This window comes from Scyliorhinus torazame, chromosome 3 (genome assembly GCF_047496885.1).
Source record: "Scyliorhinus torazame isolate Kashiwa2021f chromosome 3, sScyTor2.1, whole genome shotgun sequence".
In the NCBI taxonomy this organism is placed as follows: domain Eukaryota; kingdom Metazoa; phylum Chordata; class Chondrichthyes; order Carcharhiniformes; family Scyliorhinidae; genus Scyliorhinus; species Scyliorhinus torazame.
Genome location: NC_092709.1, coordinates 22,522,208 through 22,540,483, shown reverse-complemented (window position 1 = coordinate 22,540,483; position 18,276 = coordinate 22,522,208). Strand labels below are relative to the sequence as shown.

General features: G+C 43.1%; 1 protein-coding gene across 4 annotated transcripts in view; it reads right to left on the bottom strand.

Annotated features, from left to right (window-relative positions):
• The window catches only part of wrn (WRN RecQ like helicase), a 146,088-nt gene that overhangs the window by 83,365 nt on the left and 44,447 nt on the right, over positions 1–18,276 (bottom strand). For 3 of the 4 annotated variants that reach the window (XM_072495402.1, XM_072495404.1, XM_072495403.1), the window contains exons 10-15: positions 17,046–17,123; positions 11,461–11,538; positions 6,826–6,970; positions 6,452–6,527; positions 4,495–4,562; positions 1,756–1,864 (exon numbers count right to left, since the gene is read on the bottom strand). In XM_072495402.1, coding sequence (XP_072351503.1) covers positions 1,756–1,864; positions 4,495–4,562; positions 6,452–6,527; positions 6,826–6,970; positions 11,461–11,538; positions 17,046–17,123 — 554 coding nt within the window. The remainder of the gene's footprint in view (positions 1–1,755; positions 1,865–4,494; positions 4,563–6,451; positions 6,528–6,825; positions 6,971–11,460; positions 11,539–17,045; positions 17,124–18,276) is intronic. The other variant, XM_072495401.1, reaches the window with a different exon arrangement.

The window sequence follows — 18,276 nt, the reverse complement described above, 5'->3', positions numbered from 1 at the left end:
GAGAGACTAGGAAAATTGGACTTTTTCACTGCAACAGCGTAGGTAATGAGGTGGTGTGCTTAAAATTGAGGGAGATGGAAGCAAGCCTTTCCAGTTGTTGAGGGGTCTCATAAGTTGGCAGGGTTTAGAACAGAGTGCAAGAGAACCATATTGACACAGCTGAGAGGCTGTCCAATTTAGTTCCATGGTTAGTGATTGAGGCAGCAACACTGCCAACAAGCGAGATGAAATTAAATAGCTAGATGGAGGAAAAGGGGATAAAGAATATGCTTACATGGACCATAAACACAGTCTGTTAAGTCTGGTTCCATGTTTGAACTGCTAAGCATTTATGTGCACAAGATTGTAGGGCAGAGTTGAAACAACAATCACTTTTCTCAGTAGTGGGACTGCCACTACGGAATTAAAAACTGCATTCTGCAAAATCAAGGTAGTAGCTGAATCATACAGACTGTAATTATACAAATCACTGGTCAGACCATCTCTGCGTACGACATTCATTTTTGGGCCCCTCACATGATACAGTGGCCTGGGAAGGGTTTCAGAAGAGCTACAGGAATGATTCCCGATTTAAATAGCCTTAGTTACCCAGGTAGGCTTACAGAACTGTGTCTATTCACTCCAGAGAAGTGCAGACTTAGCGGTGACCCGAGAGAGGTTGATAAACTAATGAAAGGGTTGCATTTGGCATGAGGATTGGTTGATTATTCCAATTTTGAGAGATTGGGTAAGTGGTCCAGAGGACACACGTGCCTGGAGTACATTGCTGGCTGGGGGGTATGTGCAGACTCTCGCGCTGTCGTCAAAAGGACCTGGACTATTTTTTGACTGGACCATTTTCATCATATAATAGTAATAGATAACACTTGGTCCATGTGAACTCTTGAACGAGTTTTTAGAAATTTAGACTAGGAATTTTCCAGGATATATTTCCCCTTATTGGAGATTTTCTAAAATGAGTTTGCCTGAGGGGGCTGGGAGTGGAATCAATGATACTCCAGCCATCAAGTGTATGGAGCAGGTTTATGGGCTGACTGGTCTTTTCCTGTCCATTGTTTTTATATGTTGTAATCTCCTTTGTTTGAGCCTCATTCTGAAATGAAAGCTGATCTGAACTGAGACACTACAATGGGTGGCTTCACTCGATGTCCACATAGGTAGTCCATGGGTTTAGGAGGGGGTAAAGCTGACCATGATCAGCGTCCCTGTTGGAAGTGCATTTGTGTGGACATTGCGTGAAGGCAGGACAAGGCTTGGCAGTGATTTCCCATATAATCAAGTAATCTACTAATATTCGTCTCAGAAGAACTCGGCAGATGACAACTAAACTTACGGAATTTACCCCAGCAAGAAACTGTAAAATCCCGACAGTGCAGAATGAAGCCATTCGACCCATCAAGTCTGCACCGGCCCTTGGAAAGAGCATCCTACTTAAGCCTTACTTAAGCCCACGCCTCCATCCTATCCCCGTAAACCAGTAACCCCACCTAACCTTTTGGATACTAAGAGGCAATTTAACATGGTCAATCCGCCTAATCTGTACTTCTTTGGACTGTGGGAGGAAACCTGAGCACCCGAGGAAACCCACGCAGTCACAGGGAGAAAGTGCAAACTCCACAGTCACCCGAGTTTGGAACTGAACCCGGGCCCCTGGAGCTGTGAGGCAGCAGTGCTAACTACTGTGACATTGTGCTGCCCTTCAGCAGAAGAGAAAGGAAAAAGAATAAAGGAGGGAAAATAGTTAAATAAACTTACGTCAGTTGTAATACTTGGTCCTCCATCAAAGAGATGAGAGGAGAAATCACTATGGTAACCCCTCCTGTATAAATAGCAGGAAACTGGTAGCATAAACTCTTACCATAACCTGTTCAGTAAAGAAAGAAGGAATTTGTTTCTGAAATTATACCACGTAAGAAAAGTTGTAAGCGATCTATACGGTACACATACATTGTAATGAGTTCTTTCTTCCCCTTTAGTTGTTAATTATCCTGCGGTGCAGTTCCACAAGCAAAATGGGACATTGCGTGACTTCTCCAATTACCTGATAATAATCTTTATTATTGTCACAAGCAGGCTTACATGAAAACTGCAATGAAGTTACTGTGAAAAGCCCCTAGTCGCCACACTACGGCACCTGCTCGGGTACACAGAGGGAGAATTCAGAATGCACAATTCACCTAACAGCACGTCTTTCATGACTTGGGGTAAACCGGAATGCCCAGAGAGAACATACAGACTCCGCACAGACAGTGACCCAAGCCGGGAATAGAACCTGGGACCCTGGCGCTGTGAAGCAACAGTGCTAACCACTGTGCTACCATGCGGCCCTTATATTCATAATCAGCGAATGTCAGACGCTGGGTATTGTGCAGTGAGTTCTGCACCTTTTGACTCCCATTTTCCTCCCTACCATTTATAAGGCACAAATCAGGCGAGTGATGGAATGCTCTTCACGTTTCTACATGGGTTCATCTGTAACAACACTCAAGAAGCTTATCACCATCCTGGACAAAGCAGTCTGCTTGACTGGCAACCTATTCACTGACTTAAACATCCACTCACTCCACCACTGTAATACCAAGTAAAAGACAAAGCAAACTGATTCCACAATGAATGCATCAGATCTGAGCTCTGCAGTCCTGCCACACCCAGCCATGAATGGTGGTGGACAATTAAACAACTCACTGGAGGAGGAGATTCCACAAATATCTCCATCCTCAATAATGGAGGAGCCCAGCACATCTGTGCAAAAGACAAGGCTGAAGCATTCGCAATAATCTTCAGCCAGAAGTGCCGAGTGGATGATCCATCTCGGTCTCCTCCAAAGGTCCCCAGCATCACAGATGTCTCTCTTCAGCCAATACTATTCACTCCATTTAATGTCAAGAAATGGCAGAAGGTAATGGGCTCAGATAATATTCCGGCATTAGTACTGAAGGCTTGTGCTCCAAAACTTGTTAGCCAAGCTGTTCCAGTACAGCTACAACAGTGGCAGCCACCCAGCAATGTGGAAAATTGCCCAGGTGAGTCCTGTCTACAAGAAACAGGACAAATCCAACCCAGCCAATTACCACCCTGTCAGTGAAAGGAGCCATCAACAGTGCTTTCAAGCGACACTTACTTAGCAATAACCTGCCTCCAGACACTCAGTTTCGGTTCCGCCAGGGTCACTCAGCTCCTGACCGCATTACAGCCTTGGTTCAAACATTGCCAAAAGTGATGAATGCCAGAGGTGAGATGAGAGTAACTGCCCTTGACATAATGGCAGCATTTGGCTGAGTATGGCATCAAGGAGCCCTAACTGAACTGAAGTCAAATGGAATCAGGGGGAAAACTCTCCGCTGGTTGGAGTCATACCTAGCACAAAGGAAGATGGTGGTGGTGGTTGGAGGTCAATCATCTCAGCTCCAGGACATCACTACAGCAATTCCTCAGGGTAGTGTCCGAGGCCCAACCATTTTTAGCTGCTTCATCAATAACCTCCCTTTCAACATAAGGTCAGAAGTGGGGACATTCGCAGGTGACTGCATAATGTTCAGCACCATTCGCGACTCCTCAGATAATGAAGCAGTCCATGTCTAAATACAGCAAGACTGGACAATATCCAGGCTTGGGCTAAAAAGTGGCATCGCACCACACACGTGCCAAGCAATGACCATCTCCTACGAGAGAGGGCCTAACCATCGCCCCTTGAATTTAATGGCATTACCATTACTGAATCCCCCCACAATCAACATCCTGGGGGTTACCATTGATCAGAAACTGAACTGGACCAGTCATATTAATACTGTGGCTACCAGAGCAGGTCAAAGGCTAGGAATCCGACGGAGATTAACTCACCTCCTGAATCCCAAACTCCTGTCCACCATCTACAAGGCACAAGTCAGAAGTGCAATGAAATACTCACCACTTGCCTGATGAGTGTAGCTCCAACAACACTCAAGAAGCTCAACACCATCCAAGACAAAGCAGCCCACTTGATTCCTACCCCTTCCACAAACATTCAATCCATCCACCACCGACACACAATAGCAGCAGTGTTTACTATCTACAAGATGCACTACAGGAACTCGCCAAGGTTCCTTCGGCAGCACCTTCCAAACCCACGGTCACTACCATCTAGAAAGACAAGAGCAGCAGATATCTGGGAACCTCAGCACCTGGAGGTTCCCCTCCAAGTCACTCACCACCCCGACTTGGAAATGTATCGCCATTCCGTCACTCCCACTGGATCAAAATTCTGGAACTCCCTAACAGCACTATGTGAGTACCTACACCACAGGGTCGGCAGAGGTTCAAGAAGGCAGCTCACCACTACCTTCTGAAGGGCAACTAGGCCTGGGCAATAAATGCTGACCTAGCCAGTGATGCCCACATCCTGTAAATGAATTTTTAAAAACAGTTGAACAATAAATTCAAGCTTTGCCAGTGAAGCCCATATCCAGAAAAATAAATTAAAACATATTTACTACAATATATACTTCCAATACTTACCAGTTGCCATAACAACAAGATTATCTCTTCTCTCCTGAAGTACTGAGTAGATAACCTTCCACTGGACCCTGTAATTCAAGAACGGAACTGTCAGTCCAACTGGCATGACAAAATGTCATTTAACACCTCATGGTTGATCCACTAACACTTTTCACCTTTACAAATACTACAACAGGTTCCACCTATCTAACGTTTTTAATGTACACGGCACTTCACAGAGACGTAATTAAAAGAACATGAACACTAAGCCAAAGAAAGAAATATCAGGATAACCAAAAGCTCAGTCAAAGTAATAGTTTTTAAGGAAAATCTTAAAGACGAGGAAAGTGAAGAGGTGATGAGGTTTAGAGAAGTAATTTCAGAGTCTAAAACCAAGGCAGCTCGAAGCACACCGTAAGTGGAAGGCAAATGCGGTGGGGGGATGTCGGGAGAGTAGGGATGGGCAGATGTACAAAAGGTCACATTAGAAAACAGAGAGCTTGTAGGGAGATGTAGGGCTGGGAGAGGCTATAGTATTAGGAAAGGTAAAGCATGAAGAGATTGAAACATAAGGATGAGAATTTTAATTCTGAGGCGTTTGAGGATTAATAGCCAATGTAGAGTTGCAAGGCTAAGGTTGATGAGTGAGCAGGACATGAAAGAACAGCACAGATCTGTGTGGGCTGAAATGTACATACAGTGGAGGAGGAGGCCAGGAGAGCATTGCCATGACAGAGGGTTTCTGCAGATTGGCGGGTATTGTGACTTAAGTAAATGGAGGCAGCCTTTGTGATGAAGAGGATGCGAGGAACAGAAACTTGCTCAAAGGGCTTGTAGTTTATGGTAGGGATTGAAACAATGGCTTCAGTCTTCCTAAAGAACAGCTGAAGGAAAGCTGTTCATTCAAGGCTGGATATCAAATAAACTGTCTGACAACACAATAGCATTGGAAAGTCAAAGAGTAGTGGTGTATAGGTACAGCTATGTGCAGTTAGCGTGCATTTGCAAGTTGACCCTATATCTGCAGATGATGCAGTGAAGGAACAACATGAAGTTGAGGAACAGGAGGAGTTCAAATAGATCCTTAGGTGACTTTAGAAGTAATGCTAGAAGTATGAGATAAATTGTTGCCGGAGATCTTCTGGTAATGATCAGATAGGCACGGGTGAAAGCAAGGGCAATCCCAGTCAGCTAGACAATGCAGCAATACCACTGGGGATGAGGTTGATGCGGTCAATCATTCAAAGCCCACAGAGAAGTGGGGAAAACAGAGGAAGGGTGGTTCAACATTATCACAGTGGCTGTTGTTTGGTTTACGAGTGTTTCAGCGCTGTGGCAAGGATGGAAACCCAATTGGAATGATTCAGACATGGAGTTGCAGGATAGGTGAGCACACATCTGAGTGGTGACTAGGTGTTCAGGTACTTGAAAGGTAGGTTAAAGATAGAATGGCAATTTACAAGGATGATTTCTTTTAGAAGAAGTGTGGTGATGACAGATTTACAAAGGGAGAGGTGCGTTTCTGAGAAGAAAGGGAACCAATAACAGAGTCAACTGTCAAGGAGACCCAGGAGGGAAGTAGTGTGGTCAGGAATTTAGTGGGAATGGGGTCAAGAGGGAGGAACTAGGACTTGGAAGTAAAATGAGCTTGGAATAGCAGGAGAAGAGGCAGGAGGGAAACTAAAGGAACACATGTGTTCAGAACCAGGGCAACGGGAAATGAAGCAGCAACGGCAGCTAAATATGTTGTGTTGCCCTATTATGTATTTTCTTTTATTCCCTTTTCTTCCCATGTACTTAATGATCTGTTGAGCTGCTCGCAGAAAAATACTTTTCACTGTACCTCAGTACACGTGACAATAAACAAATCCAATCCAATCACTCACAATCTTAATGTTAACAAAGTCCATGAGTTCCTTGCATTTCTGTTGGAAATTCACACCAAGTGACTCAAATGTTTTGTAAAAATAAAACCTACGGTTTAAAATTAGAATGTCCAAAATAAGTCTTGAGGCACTTGATCTGTTTTGCATTTGGTTCAGGTATTGAAGCATCTAGATCAAAAATAACAAAACACACATGTATATAACAGCAACATACCCTGAATACATTCATTACAGAAGAGTGCAAATTTATTATATAAATACATATATTATAAATTACTTAATTGGAATGATTCTATGAGGAGGGTCCAAAGATTTGGGGATAGCTGTGGGAAGGAAATGCACCATGCAGAACTGATAATACAAGAGAAAGTTACATATTGGATATTTTTAATATAAAAACATAACCTTACAAATTTAGCAATTTTGATCGACATTTAGTTCCAACCACCTTTCTAAGCAAATTTACCCCACTTGTCCTCCTCTTCCTTGATGCATTCATCTTCTTCATCCTCCACCCCACAAAATTCCTCTGATTCATCAAGCTTGTCAGGTAAGTTCTTGAGATATTCTTCAGTCTCCATTCCAGAACTGCTGTCCAGATCTTGCAGTGCCTGAAGGGGGATGAGAGGGCCAGAGGTAAAATAAACAGAAAACCTGAGCTTCATTCATTTAATGACCAAAGAGAAAATGCTGGAAAATCTCAGCAGGTCCGGCAGCATTGTAGGTAGAGAAAAGAGCTAACCTTTCGAGTCCAGGTGACCCTTTGTCGAAGCCCCAATTATAGTAATGAGGCAGCAATGTGTAATTTGATTATCATTGATGCTTATATGTGCTGCCAGGTTTTAAAGTTCATGGACAATGAGCCTGAACTTGCTCAGGGTAGTAATCAGCATTGGATTTAAATCACATTTTTTAGTTGGTTCCCAGATCAGGGCAATTGCCCAAGTGAAGTTCGCATTTCCGGGCAAATGCTGTGCAAATCTTTCCTGGGAACCTCCAAAGGGGATTCTCCAGCGCAACTTTTGGTTACCACACCCCCAATACAATGCCCTGGAGCTTGGAGGTTATGGCCCAGTAAATGTGTCTATGAAGGACTCTAGTTCGGAACGAATATATTTGCACGTATGCATCATGCTACGACACGCTGGGCTAGTGCACAGTCGATTCCAGCCCCATTTGCCCGGATCCCAACACAAGTGAATTCACCAATAATTTGAATAGAATTCCTGAAATCTTTGGCCCTTGGCTGCCCAATAATTTACAGTCACCAGGTTTGTAAGTTGATACACAATTACAGTTTCTTTATAACAGAAATAAAGATTAAATATGCAGTTCCTACAACGGAATAACGGCAAGCTAACCTACTACCACACCTTCAGCCATCCCACCCTCTACCCACATACAAAGACAAACAAACACACAGAGGTGGAAAGGGGTGAAGCTAATAAGGGTTAAGATAAAAAGAAAGATAAGAGTCCTTGCTTTTGCTGTTGCATTTTTTGTAGCAGGCTATCCTTCCAGCACGCTGAGCAATCAAAGCCACCCGTGTACAGTTGATGATGGTCTTCTAGCAGAAACATTCATTCAGTACTCACAGGCAGTAGGATCTCTTCTGGAGAGGCGGTTTAGCCTTTCTTAAACTGGGCTTTCACCTCAAAAGATCACCTTCAAGTATGTTTTCTTAAGACTCTTTTGTCTCACCTCAAACCCAACTCCCAGCGCGAGTTTTTAATCTCACACCTTTTACAGTTTCACCAGAATGACCACCAGCCTTACTGGGGAGAGAAAAGAGTTCTTGCACTGGATTTTTCAGAGAGTTCTAATCATATCAGAGAGACAGAAAATCAGAGAAGCGTCTTGCAGCTTCTGAGTGCAGAGCAAAAATAAAAACAACCCAGTCTTACTGGGGAGAGAAACATTCCAGTAACTCATCCATGGTTTTTTCCTCCATGCACAGGTCCCCTTTTTGATCCCTCATCAGCCCCAGACCCTTCTTTTACTAGTTATATGCCTCTGGAAGGCAGTTAGATCCCCCTTTATGTTAGTTGCCAGTGTCGTCTCATATTCACTCTTTGCCCCTCATACTTCCTTTTCTTAACCCAATGAACTTGGTCCTCCTCCAATTAAGAATTTTGCTTTTTTTCCATTTCTAATCTTAACCTTATGATACTATGATCACTGTTCCCTAAATACTCCCCTGCGGAGACTTGATTTACTTGACCCACTTCAATCCCCAGAACTAGACCCAGCAATACCTCCTTCCTTGTTAGATAAGAAATGTATTGGTCAAGAAAATTCTCTTGAATACTCCAGAAACTCTCCCACACCCCCACCCTTTACATTGTTATCCTACGTTAAACTAGGATATATTAAAAACCTCCATTATCACTATTCTATAGCTTGTGCACTTCTCTGTAATTTACTTGTAAATGTGCTCCTCTATATTTTTCCCACTAATTTGTGACCTATGGAATACACTCCAGCAATGTAATAATAATAATCTTTATTATTGTCACAAGTAGGCTTATATTAACACTGCAATGAAGTTACTGTGAAAATCCCCGAGTCGCTACACTCTGGCGCCTGTTTGGGTACACAGAGGGAGAATTTAGAATGTCCAATTCACCTAACAAGCACGTAATGACACGTCTGTTGTTCATAGCTCTGACCAAATAGACTTTGTCTTTGATAGCTCCAGGACATCATCTCTCCAGCACTGCAATATTCCTCTCAATCAATATTGCCACCCTTCCTCCTTTATTTCATTCATTATCTTTCCTGAGCAGCTTGTATTCAGGGATATTTAGTACTCAGTCCTGCCTCTTTCTGAGCCAGATCTCCATTAGTGCCATGACATCATATTCCCACAGGGATAGATGCACCTGCAGTTCACCAACGTTATTATTCACGCTATGTGCACATACATGCGCTTAAACCTGAATCAGATTTTACTGTATTTCCTTTTCATTTGAACCCACCTAACACCTCATTATTTTTTACCGCCGTGCTCTCTGCCTCTCCAATCTTTTGTGCACCTTATTTGTCCTTCCTAAAGCTACATCCTGGTTCCCAAACCCCAGCCATGTTATTTTAAACTCTCCCTGACAGCAGCAGCAAACCATCCCTTGAATACATTGGTCCCAGCTCTGCTGAGGTGCTACCCATCCAGCCTGGACAGCTCCCACCTCCAGCAAAGATATGCTTTAACAAACACACAATGGGCTGATGGCCATCCTTCTGTGCTGTATGTTTCTGTGGCTCTTCTTGCACGCTGAGCTTCCACCACATCCTCTCCCCAGGTAGCTGGGTACAGTTGAGTAGCATCATTAAAATTCTGACTCAACGGCAATTTGTTTATTATGCCTGCGTTCAGCTGGTAAGTGTGGAAGGAAACAGTATATTCTACAGGGAGAAACTGCAGTTAACATGCTGCCTTGGAAGAGCAGTTCTCTACATGGCCATCCAATGGGCCATCTGTGCCAGTGGCCAGGTGAAGCAGGCAAATTCAAGTTTCCACTTTCTGGTGGGACTCCCTCGTCGTATCCAAAAACACAGTACATGGGAAAACTTGGTTGCCAGTTAGTAGAATAGCACTGCATGAACACCCATGGGAAAATCGCTTCTGCATTGCAGTTCTGTCCCTATGAATAACTTCTACTTGGGTGCCATCTAGTGGGTATCTCTGAATGAGCTGTTTGTAAATTTATCTCTGAATAGCGATGCTCTGACCGAAAACATCGTTTCTCCCCTGTGTACTGAAAATACCTACCAACACTCCACTGTGATCTCCAATTACTGGGTTACCAAATCATAAACTTTTGATCGTATAAGCTGACCCATTAGGTTTGTTCAAAAGTTAGGCATGGAAAAGATTTACAGACACCATCAATACTGCAAAACTGAACAACACAGCAAAGCTGCGTCAGGATTGTGGATTCATTTGAACTTGACAGCACCCTTAATATACTTCTGTGAATAGTGAGTGCATGAGTTATACTGCTCATTTAAATTGTAAAGTCATGGAACATGGAAACAGGCAGCGTTCTGCTCTACCAGTGTTCTCGTGTTCTCTGGACAGTCAGCTCTTTTAAGTAACTCGGGAATAACAATGAAGCCTCATATAATCCAAACTTTAAGAACGCATATTAAAAAGTACAGGCTTCACTACAAACTAAAACAGATCATAGGTGACTGGAAACAACTATTCTAACTCCTGGCAGCGTAGTAGCATCAAAACTGAAGAAAGCATAGGATGCAGAGTTAATGACCTATTTTACCACCTCTCAAAGCAGAAGGAAAAACGTCTATATCTTTATTGATGATTATCTTTATTCGACAGTAAAAGCCAAACAGGATATTACAATGAATGACACTCATGAATAATGTGAAGATTTTAATTGAATACCTCATTCAAGAAAGCGGACATGAGGAGCCAAATGGCACTGTTCTGCACTTTTCTTTTATTCATTCAAGGGATGTGGGCTTCGCTGACTAGACCAGCATTTATTGCCCATCCCTAATTTCCCTCGAGGAGGCGGTGGTGAGCTGCCTTCGAGAGACGCTGAATAATTATGTAGTTTTCTTTAGTATTAAGATCCACGTTTTTGCAAAGTTCCACGTTTTTGCAAATTTCTACGATGAAAAGGTACATTTTCTAAATGTAACAATCGGCACCAAATGATGATGGTCAGGCAAACAAACCTTCTACTATAGTTAATGACATTTTTACTGGTCATTAGGAATAGCATAAGGAGGTAAGTTGGAGCCTGTTCAGCAGACTTAAGACTTCTGGAATCATCTGAGACTAAAGGAAGTTGCATGTGATTAAGTTTCCATTTTTATTTCCCTTTAATAAAATACGTCACGTTGTCAGAGTGTTTCCATGAGAATTCCAATGAGGAAGGAACTGAGCTTGGTCAAATGAGAGATGAAGGTTTAGCTGGCAGGTGGCTATTGCGGTTTCAATGACCTGATCTACTGCACTATCTTTGCCAAAATAAAATAAAATCTAGAGACTGCAGTTGAGTAGGTTGGGCGAGTTATATTTTTCCGTTACTGTTGCCAACCTAACCTGATCCAATCCTCCATTTTTTGACCTTACCTTGAGCATCTCATTCTCCAGCTCCTCATCACTTTCAATCACATTGGAGAGATCTGCTTCTTCATCAGCATTAGGTGCCTGCAGAATTATGAAATGTGAAATGAAAATAATGTGATGCTTTATCCCCCCCACCATTAACACGTTTGAAATGGAGCAGCAGATCACACAACCCATAGCATCATGACATGCGCTAGTCACATCTTATTGCAATTGTTATTGTTGACATTAAAAAGCAAATAAAATGTAGAAAATTATATAATTAGCCTTTCCCATTGTCCACAAAGCCCAAGTCAGAAAGGGGTCAAAATGCTCACCACTCACTTAGATGGTTGCAGCCACACAACACTGAAGAAGCTCGGCATCGCCCAGGACAAAGCAGCTGTTTTGACTGAGACATGGACAGAATATACACACACAGAACATACACACACAGAACATACACACACAGAACCAGACCATTCAGTCCAACTGGCTCATGCTCCACATGGATCTCCTCATCCCTACATCATCTAACCCCATTAACCTGTCCTTCTGTTCCTTATGCATTTATCCAGCTTCTCTTTAAATACCTTAGTCATTCCTTGTTGTGCCAAGTTTCACATTCTAACCATCCTCTGGGTAAAGATGTTTCACCTGAATTCTTCATTGGATTTATTAGTAGCTAACTTTGCATTTATGGTCCCTAGTTGTGGTCTTACCCTCAGGTGGAAATATCTTCTCTGTCTCTACCCAACCAAACTTCCCATCATGTCACCCTCAGTCTTTTCTTTTCTCGAGAGAACAAAAGCCCATACTGTACAATATTTTCTGATTGCTATATCACCTCAGTTCTGGTACCATTCTTGTAAATATTTTTTGCACCTTTTCCAGTGCCTTTAAATCATTATAATATGGAGACCAAAACTGTACACAGTGCTCCAAGCGTGGCCGAACCAAGATTCTTTGTGGACATATTGTATACTGCTGAGCATTTGGGGGCAAAGGGTCAAGTCAGCCATTCTAACATCAAAACATTATCATTACTGCATTTCTCAATATTTGGCTAATCTCTTCCATCAGTCAAACCATCAGTTGGTGCCACAAATATTTCTGTGACAGGCCGATCCAGAATTCTCATTTTCACTCCAGAAAGCTAGAGCTTCAAATCTTTTCCGAGCGTAAATTTCTCTGGGTTCGCCCTCTCTAACCCTTCCCTTCTTGCCCCTCAGGCCAGTTATCAATCCTTCCTCCTCCACTGCCTGTTCCCTCTCTGTCATCAGGGTGGCCACCCTCTCAAATGCTTGCTCCATAAAATGTTCTCGTGACTTAACCTGTTGAAGTGTCTCCACCTCCTTCACAAGTCCAGAGCTTGAACAACACAAGTTGGTAGTTTTTGCTCGTCAACCTCAGGTGCTTGTTAACTGGCGATAAGTTGTGTGTGTCACCACACTCTCCCCAACAGAAAACTGCCAACTTGACTTACAGCTACGCAAGTTGAGAAATCTAAGCTTACATTTCAGGGATATAAAAAACACAATCGGCATTCCATGCGCGCACAGCATATCACACTACTTCCCATTGCACTCCCATCAAATTTCCATCTTCAAAAGTCCTTATTTCCACTCTGTTCCCAAATTAGTCCATTGCTGGTTCCATGTTATGCATTCCCAGCATGACCAGACATTATTTATTTTGCTTCATTAAAATCGCGTCAGTATCAAGAGAATGTTATTGTACTGAAATTGTTATTGCAGTGCAATTAATGTTCAAAGATAATATTGCTGCATTATATTTTACCTTGATTGGTAAAGAGTAAACAATATTTTCCACTGCATCGTGTGCTTCTGCCTGGTCTGAAGATCTGAAGATCATATTCAGTAATGGGTAAAGACATCAGACATATGACAATGAATGACTCTCAGGAATGTGAAGATTTTAATTGAATACCTCATTCAAGAAAGCGGACATGAGGAGCCAAATGGCACTGTTCTGCACTTTTCATTTATTAATTCAAAGGACGTGGGCTTCGTTTCCTAGACCAGCATTTACTGCCCATCCCTAATTTCCCTCAAGGAGGCGGTGGTGAGCTGCCTTCAAGAGACGCTGAATAATTATGTAGTTTTCTTTAGTATTAAGATCCAGGTTTTGCAAATTTCCACGATGACAGGGTGCATTTTCAAAATGTACCAATAGGCACCAAATGATGACGGTCAGGCATACAGGCCTTCTACTATAGTGAAAAATAAAAATGTTACTGGTCATTAGGAAAAGCTTAGGTGGGTAAGTTGCAGCCTGTTCAGCAGCTCAAGACTTCTGGCATCATAGAACATAGAACAATACAGCGCAGTACAGGGCCTTCGGCCCACGATGTTGCACCGAAACAAAAGCCATCTAACCTACACTATGCCATTATCATCCATATGTTTATCCAATAAACTTTTAAATGCCCTCAATGTTGGTGAGTTCACTACTGTAGCAGGTAGGGCATTCCACGGCCTCACTACTCTTTGCGTAAAGAACCTACCTCTGACCTCTGTCCTATATCTATTACCCCTCAGTTTAAAGTTATGTCCCCTCGTGCCAGCCATTTCCATCCACGGGAGAAGGCTCTCACTGTCCACCCTATCCAACCCCCTGATCATTTTGTATGCCTCTATTAAGTCTCCTCTTAACCTTCTTCTCTCCAACGAAAACAACCTCAAGTCCATCAGCCTTTCCTCATAAGATTTTCCCTCCATACCAGGCAACATCCTGGTAAATCTCCTCTGCACCCGCTCCAAAGCCTCCACGTCCTTCCTATAATGCGGTGACCAGAACTGTACGCAATACTCCAAATGCGGCAGTACCAGAGTTCTGTACAGCTGCAACATGACCTCCCGACTCCGGAACTCAATCCCTCTACCAATAAAGGCCAACACTCCATAGGCCTTCTTCACAACTCTATCAACCTGGGTGGCAACTTTCAGGGATCTATGTACATGGACACCTAGATCCCTCTGCTCATCCACACTTTCAAGAACTTTACCATTAGCCAAATATTCCGCATTCCTGTTATTCCTTCCAAAGTGAATCACCTCACACTTCTCTACATTAAACTCCTTTTGCCACCTCTCAGCCCAGCTCTGCAGCTTATCTATATCCCTCTGTAACCTGCTACATCCTTCCACACTATCGACAACACCACCAACTTTAGTATCGTCTGCAAATTTACTCACCCACCCTTCTGCGCCTTCCTCTAGGTCATTGATAAAAATGACAAACAGCAACGGCCCCAGATCAGATCCTTGTGGTACTCCACTTGTGACTGTACTCCATTCTGAACATTTCCCATCAACCACCACCCTCTGTCTTCTTTCAGCTAGCCAATTTCTGATCCACATCTCTAAATCACCCTCAATCCCCAGCCTCCGTATTTTCTGCAATAGCCTACCGTGGGGAACCTTATCAAATGCTTTGCTGAAATCCATATACACCACATCAACTGCTCTACCCTCATCTACCTGTTCAGTCACCTTCTCAAAGAACTCAATAAGGTTTGTGAGGCATGACCTACCCTTCACAAAGCCATGCTGACTATCCCTGATCATATTATTACTATCTAGATGATTAAAAATCTTGTCTCTTATAATCCCCTCCAAGACTTTACCCACTACAGACGTGAGGCTCACCGGTCTATAGTTGCCGGGGTTGTCTCTGCTCCCCTTTTTGAACAAAGGGACCACATTTGCTGTCCTCCAGTCCTCTGGCACTATTCCTGTAGCCAATGATGACATAAAAATCAAAGCCAAAGGTCCAGCAATCTCTTCCCTGGCCTCCCAGAGAATCCTAGGATAAATCCCATCAGGTCCCGGGGGCTTATCTATTTTCAGCCTGTCCAGAATTGCCAACACCTCTTCCCTACGTACCTCAATGCCATCTATTCTATTAGCTTGGGGCTCAGCATTCTCCTCCACAACATTATCTTTTTCCTGAGTGAATACTGACGAAAAATATTCATTTAGTATCTCGCCTATCTCTTCAGACTCCACACACAATTTCCCATCCCTGTCCTTGACTGGTCCTACTCTTTCCCTAGTCATTCGCTTATTCCTGACATACCTATAGAAAGCTTTTGGGTTTTCCTTGATCCTTCCTGCCAAATACTTCTCATGTCCCCTCCTTGCTCGTCTTAGCTCTCTCTTTAGATCCTTCCTCGCTACCTTGTAACTATCCATCACCCCAACTGAAACTTCACACCTCATCTTCACATAGGCCTCCTTCTTCCTCTTAACAAGAGATTCCTTGGTAAACCACGGTTCCCTCGCTCGACGCCTTCCTCCCTGCCTGACCGGTACATACTTATCAAGAACACGCAGTAGCTGATCCTTGAACAAGCCCCACTTATCCAGTGTGCCCAACACTTGCAGCCTACTTCTCCACCTTATCCCCCCCAAGTCACGTCTAATGGCATCATAATTGCCCTTCCCCCAGCTATAACTCTTGCCCTGCGGTGTATACTTATCCCTTTCCATCATTAACGTAAACGTCACCGAATTGTGGTCACTGTCCCCAAAGTGCTCTCCTACCTCCAAATCCAACACCTGGCCTGGTTCATTACCCAAAACCAAATCCAACGTGGCCTCGCCTCTTGTTGGCCTGTCAACATATTGTTTCAGGAAACCCTCCTGCACACACTGTACAAAAAACGACCCATCTATTGTACTCAAACTATATCTTTTCCAGTCAATATTTAGAAAGTTAAAGTCTCCCATAATAACTACCCTGTTACTTTCGCTCTTATCCAGAATCATCTTCGCCAGCCTTTCCTCTACATCCCTAGAACTATTAGGAGGCCTATAAAAAACTCCCAACAGGGTAACCTCTCCTTTCCTGTTTCTAACTTCAGCCCATACTACCTCGGAAGAAGAGTCCCCATCTAGCATCCTCTCCGCCACCGTAATACTGCTCTTGACTAGCAGCGCCACACCTCCCCCTCTTTTGCCTCCTTCTCTGAGCTTACTAAAACACCTAAACCCCGGAACCTGCAACATCCATTCCTGTCCCTGCTCTATCCATGTCTCCGAAATGGCCACAACATCGAAGTCCCAGGTACCAACCCATGCTGCCAGTTCCCCTACCTTGTTTCGTATACTCCTGGCATTGAAGTAGACACACTTCAAACCACCTACCTGAACACTGGCCCCCTCCTGCGACGTCAAATCTGTGCTCCTGACCTCTATACTCTCATTCTCCCTTACCCTAAAACTACAATCCAGGTTCCCATGCCCCTGCTGCATTAGTTTAAACCCCTGAGACTAAAGGAAGTTGCATGTGATTAAGTTTCCATTTTTTATTTCCCTTTAATAAAATACGTCACGTTGTCACAGTGTTTCCATGAGAATTCCAATGAGGAAGTAACTGAGCTTGGTCAAATGAGACATGAAGGTTTAGCTGACAGGTGGCTATTGAGGTTTCAATTACATGAGCACTGTCTTTGCCGAAATAAAATAAAATCAAGAGACAGCAGTTGTGTAGGTTGGGCGAGTTATATTTTTCCGTTACTGTTGCCATGTCTTCGTTCTACATTTCAACCTAACCTGATCCAATCCTCCACTTTTTGACCTTACCTTGAGCATCTCGTTCTTCAGCTCCTCGTCACTTTCAATCACATAGGAGAGATCTGCCTCTTCATCAGCATTAGGTGCTTGCAGAATTACAAAATGTGAAATGAAAATAAAGTGATGCTTTACCATTAACGCGCTTTGAAATGGAGCAGCAGATCACACAACCCACCAAAATGGCATCATGATATGCGCTCGAGACACTTCTTATTGCAATTGTTATTGTTGACATTCAGAAGCAAATAAATTGTAGAAAATTATATAATTAGCCTTTCCCATTGTCCACAAAGCCCAAGTCAGAAAGTGGTCAAAATGCTCACCACTCACTTAGATGGTTGCAGCCACACAACACTGAAGAAGCTCGGCATCGCCCAGGACAAAGCAGCTTTTTCGACTGAGACAAGGACAGAATATACACACACAGAAAGAGACCATTCAGTCCAACTGGCTCAGGCTCCACATAGGTCGCCTCAAACCTCATCATCGAACCCCATTAACCTGTCCTTCTATTCCTTATGCATTTATCCAGCTTCCCTTTAAATGCCTCAGTCACTCCCTGTGGTGCCAATTTCCACATTCTAACCATTCTCTGGGTAAAGATGTTTCGCCTGAATTCTTCATTCGATTTATTAGTAGCTACCTTTGCATTTTTGGTCCCTAGTTGTGGTCTTACCCTCAGGTGGAAATATCTTTTCTGTCTCTACCCAACCAAACTTCCCATCATGTCACCCTCAGTCTTTTCTTTTCTCGAGAGAACAAAAGCCCAGACTGTACAATATTTTCTGATTGCTGTATCACCTCAGTTCTGGTACCATTCTTGTGAATTTTTTTTGCACCTTTTCCAGTGCCTTTAAATCATTATAATACGGAGACCAAAACTGTACACAGTGCTCCAAGCATAGCCTAACCAAGATTCTATGTGGATATTGTTATGGGCGAGGCGTTTTCAGAATCCCAAAATGTATCATGGAGTTCAACCAACCTCTCCCTTCTAATGGATTTGTTGCTTTTCCTAGCACATGGCTCTTTTCCCCAAGGTGTGGGATTACAATTATGGACACGTGGGTCTTTAATCACATAACACTGTTTATTCCATGAACTCAACTGAACATCTTAAATAAACATTGGATCTCTTAACGCCCCTTACTTCAAAGATAACTCAGAAAATATTGCAACAGTAAATAATTCAACAGTAAATAATTCCTTAAAATGTTCCTTCAAACTTCCAAGAGATTTA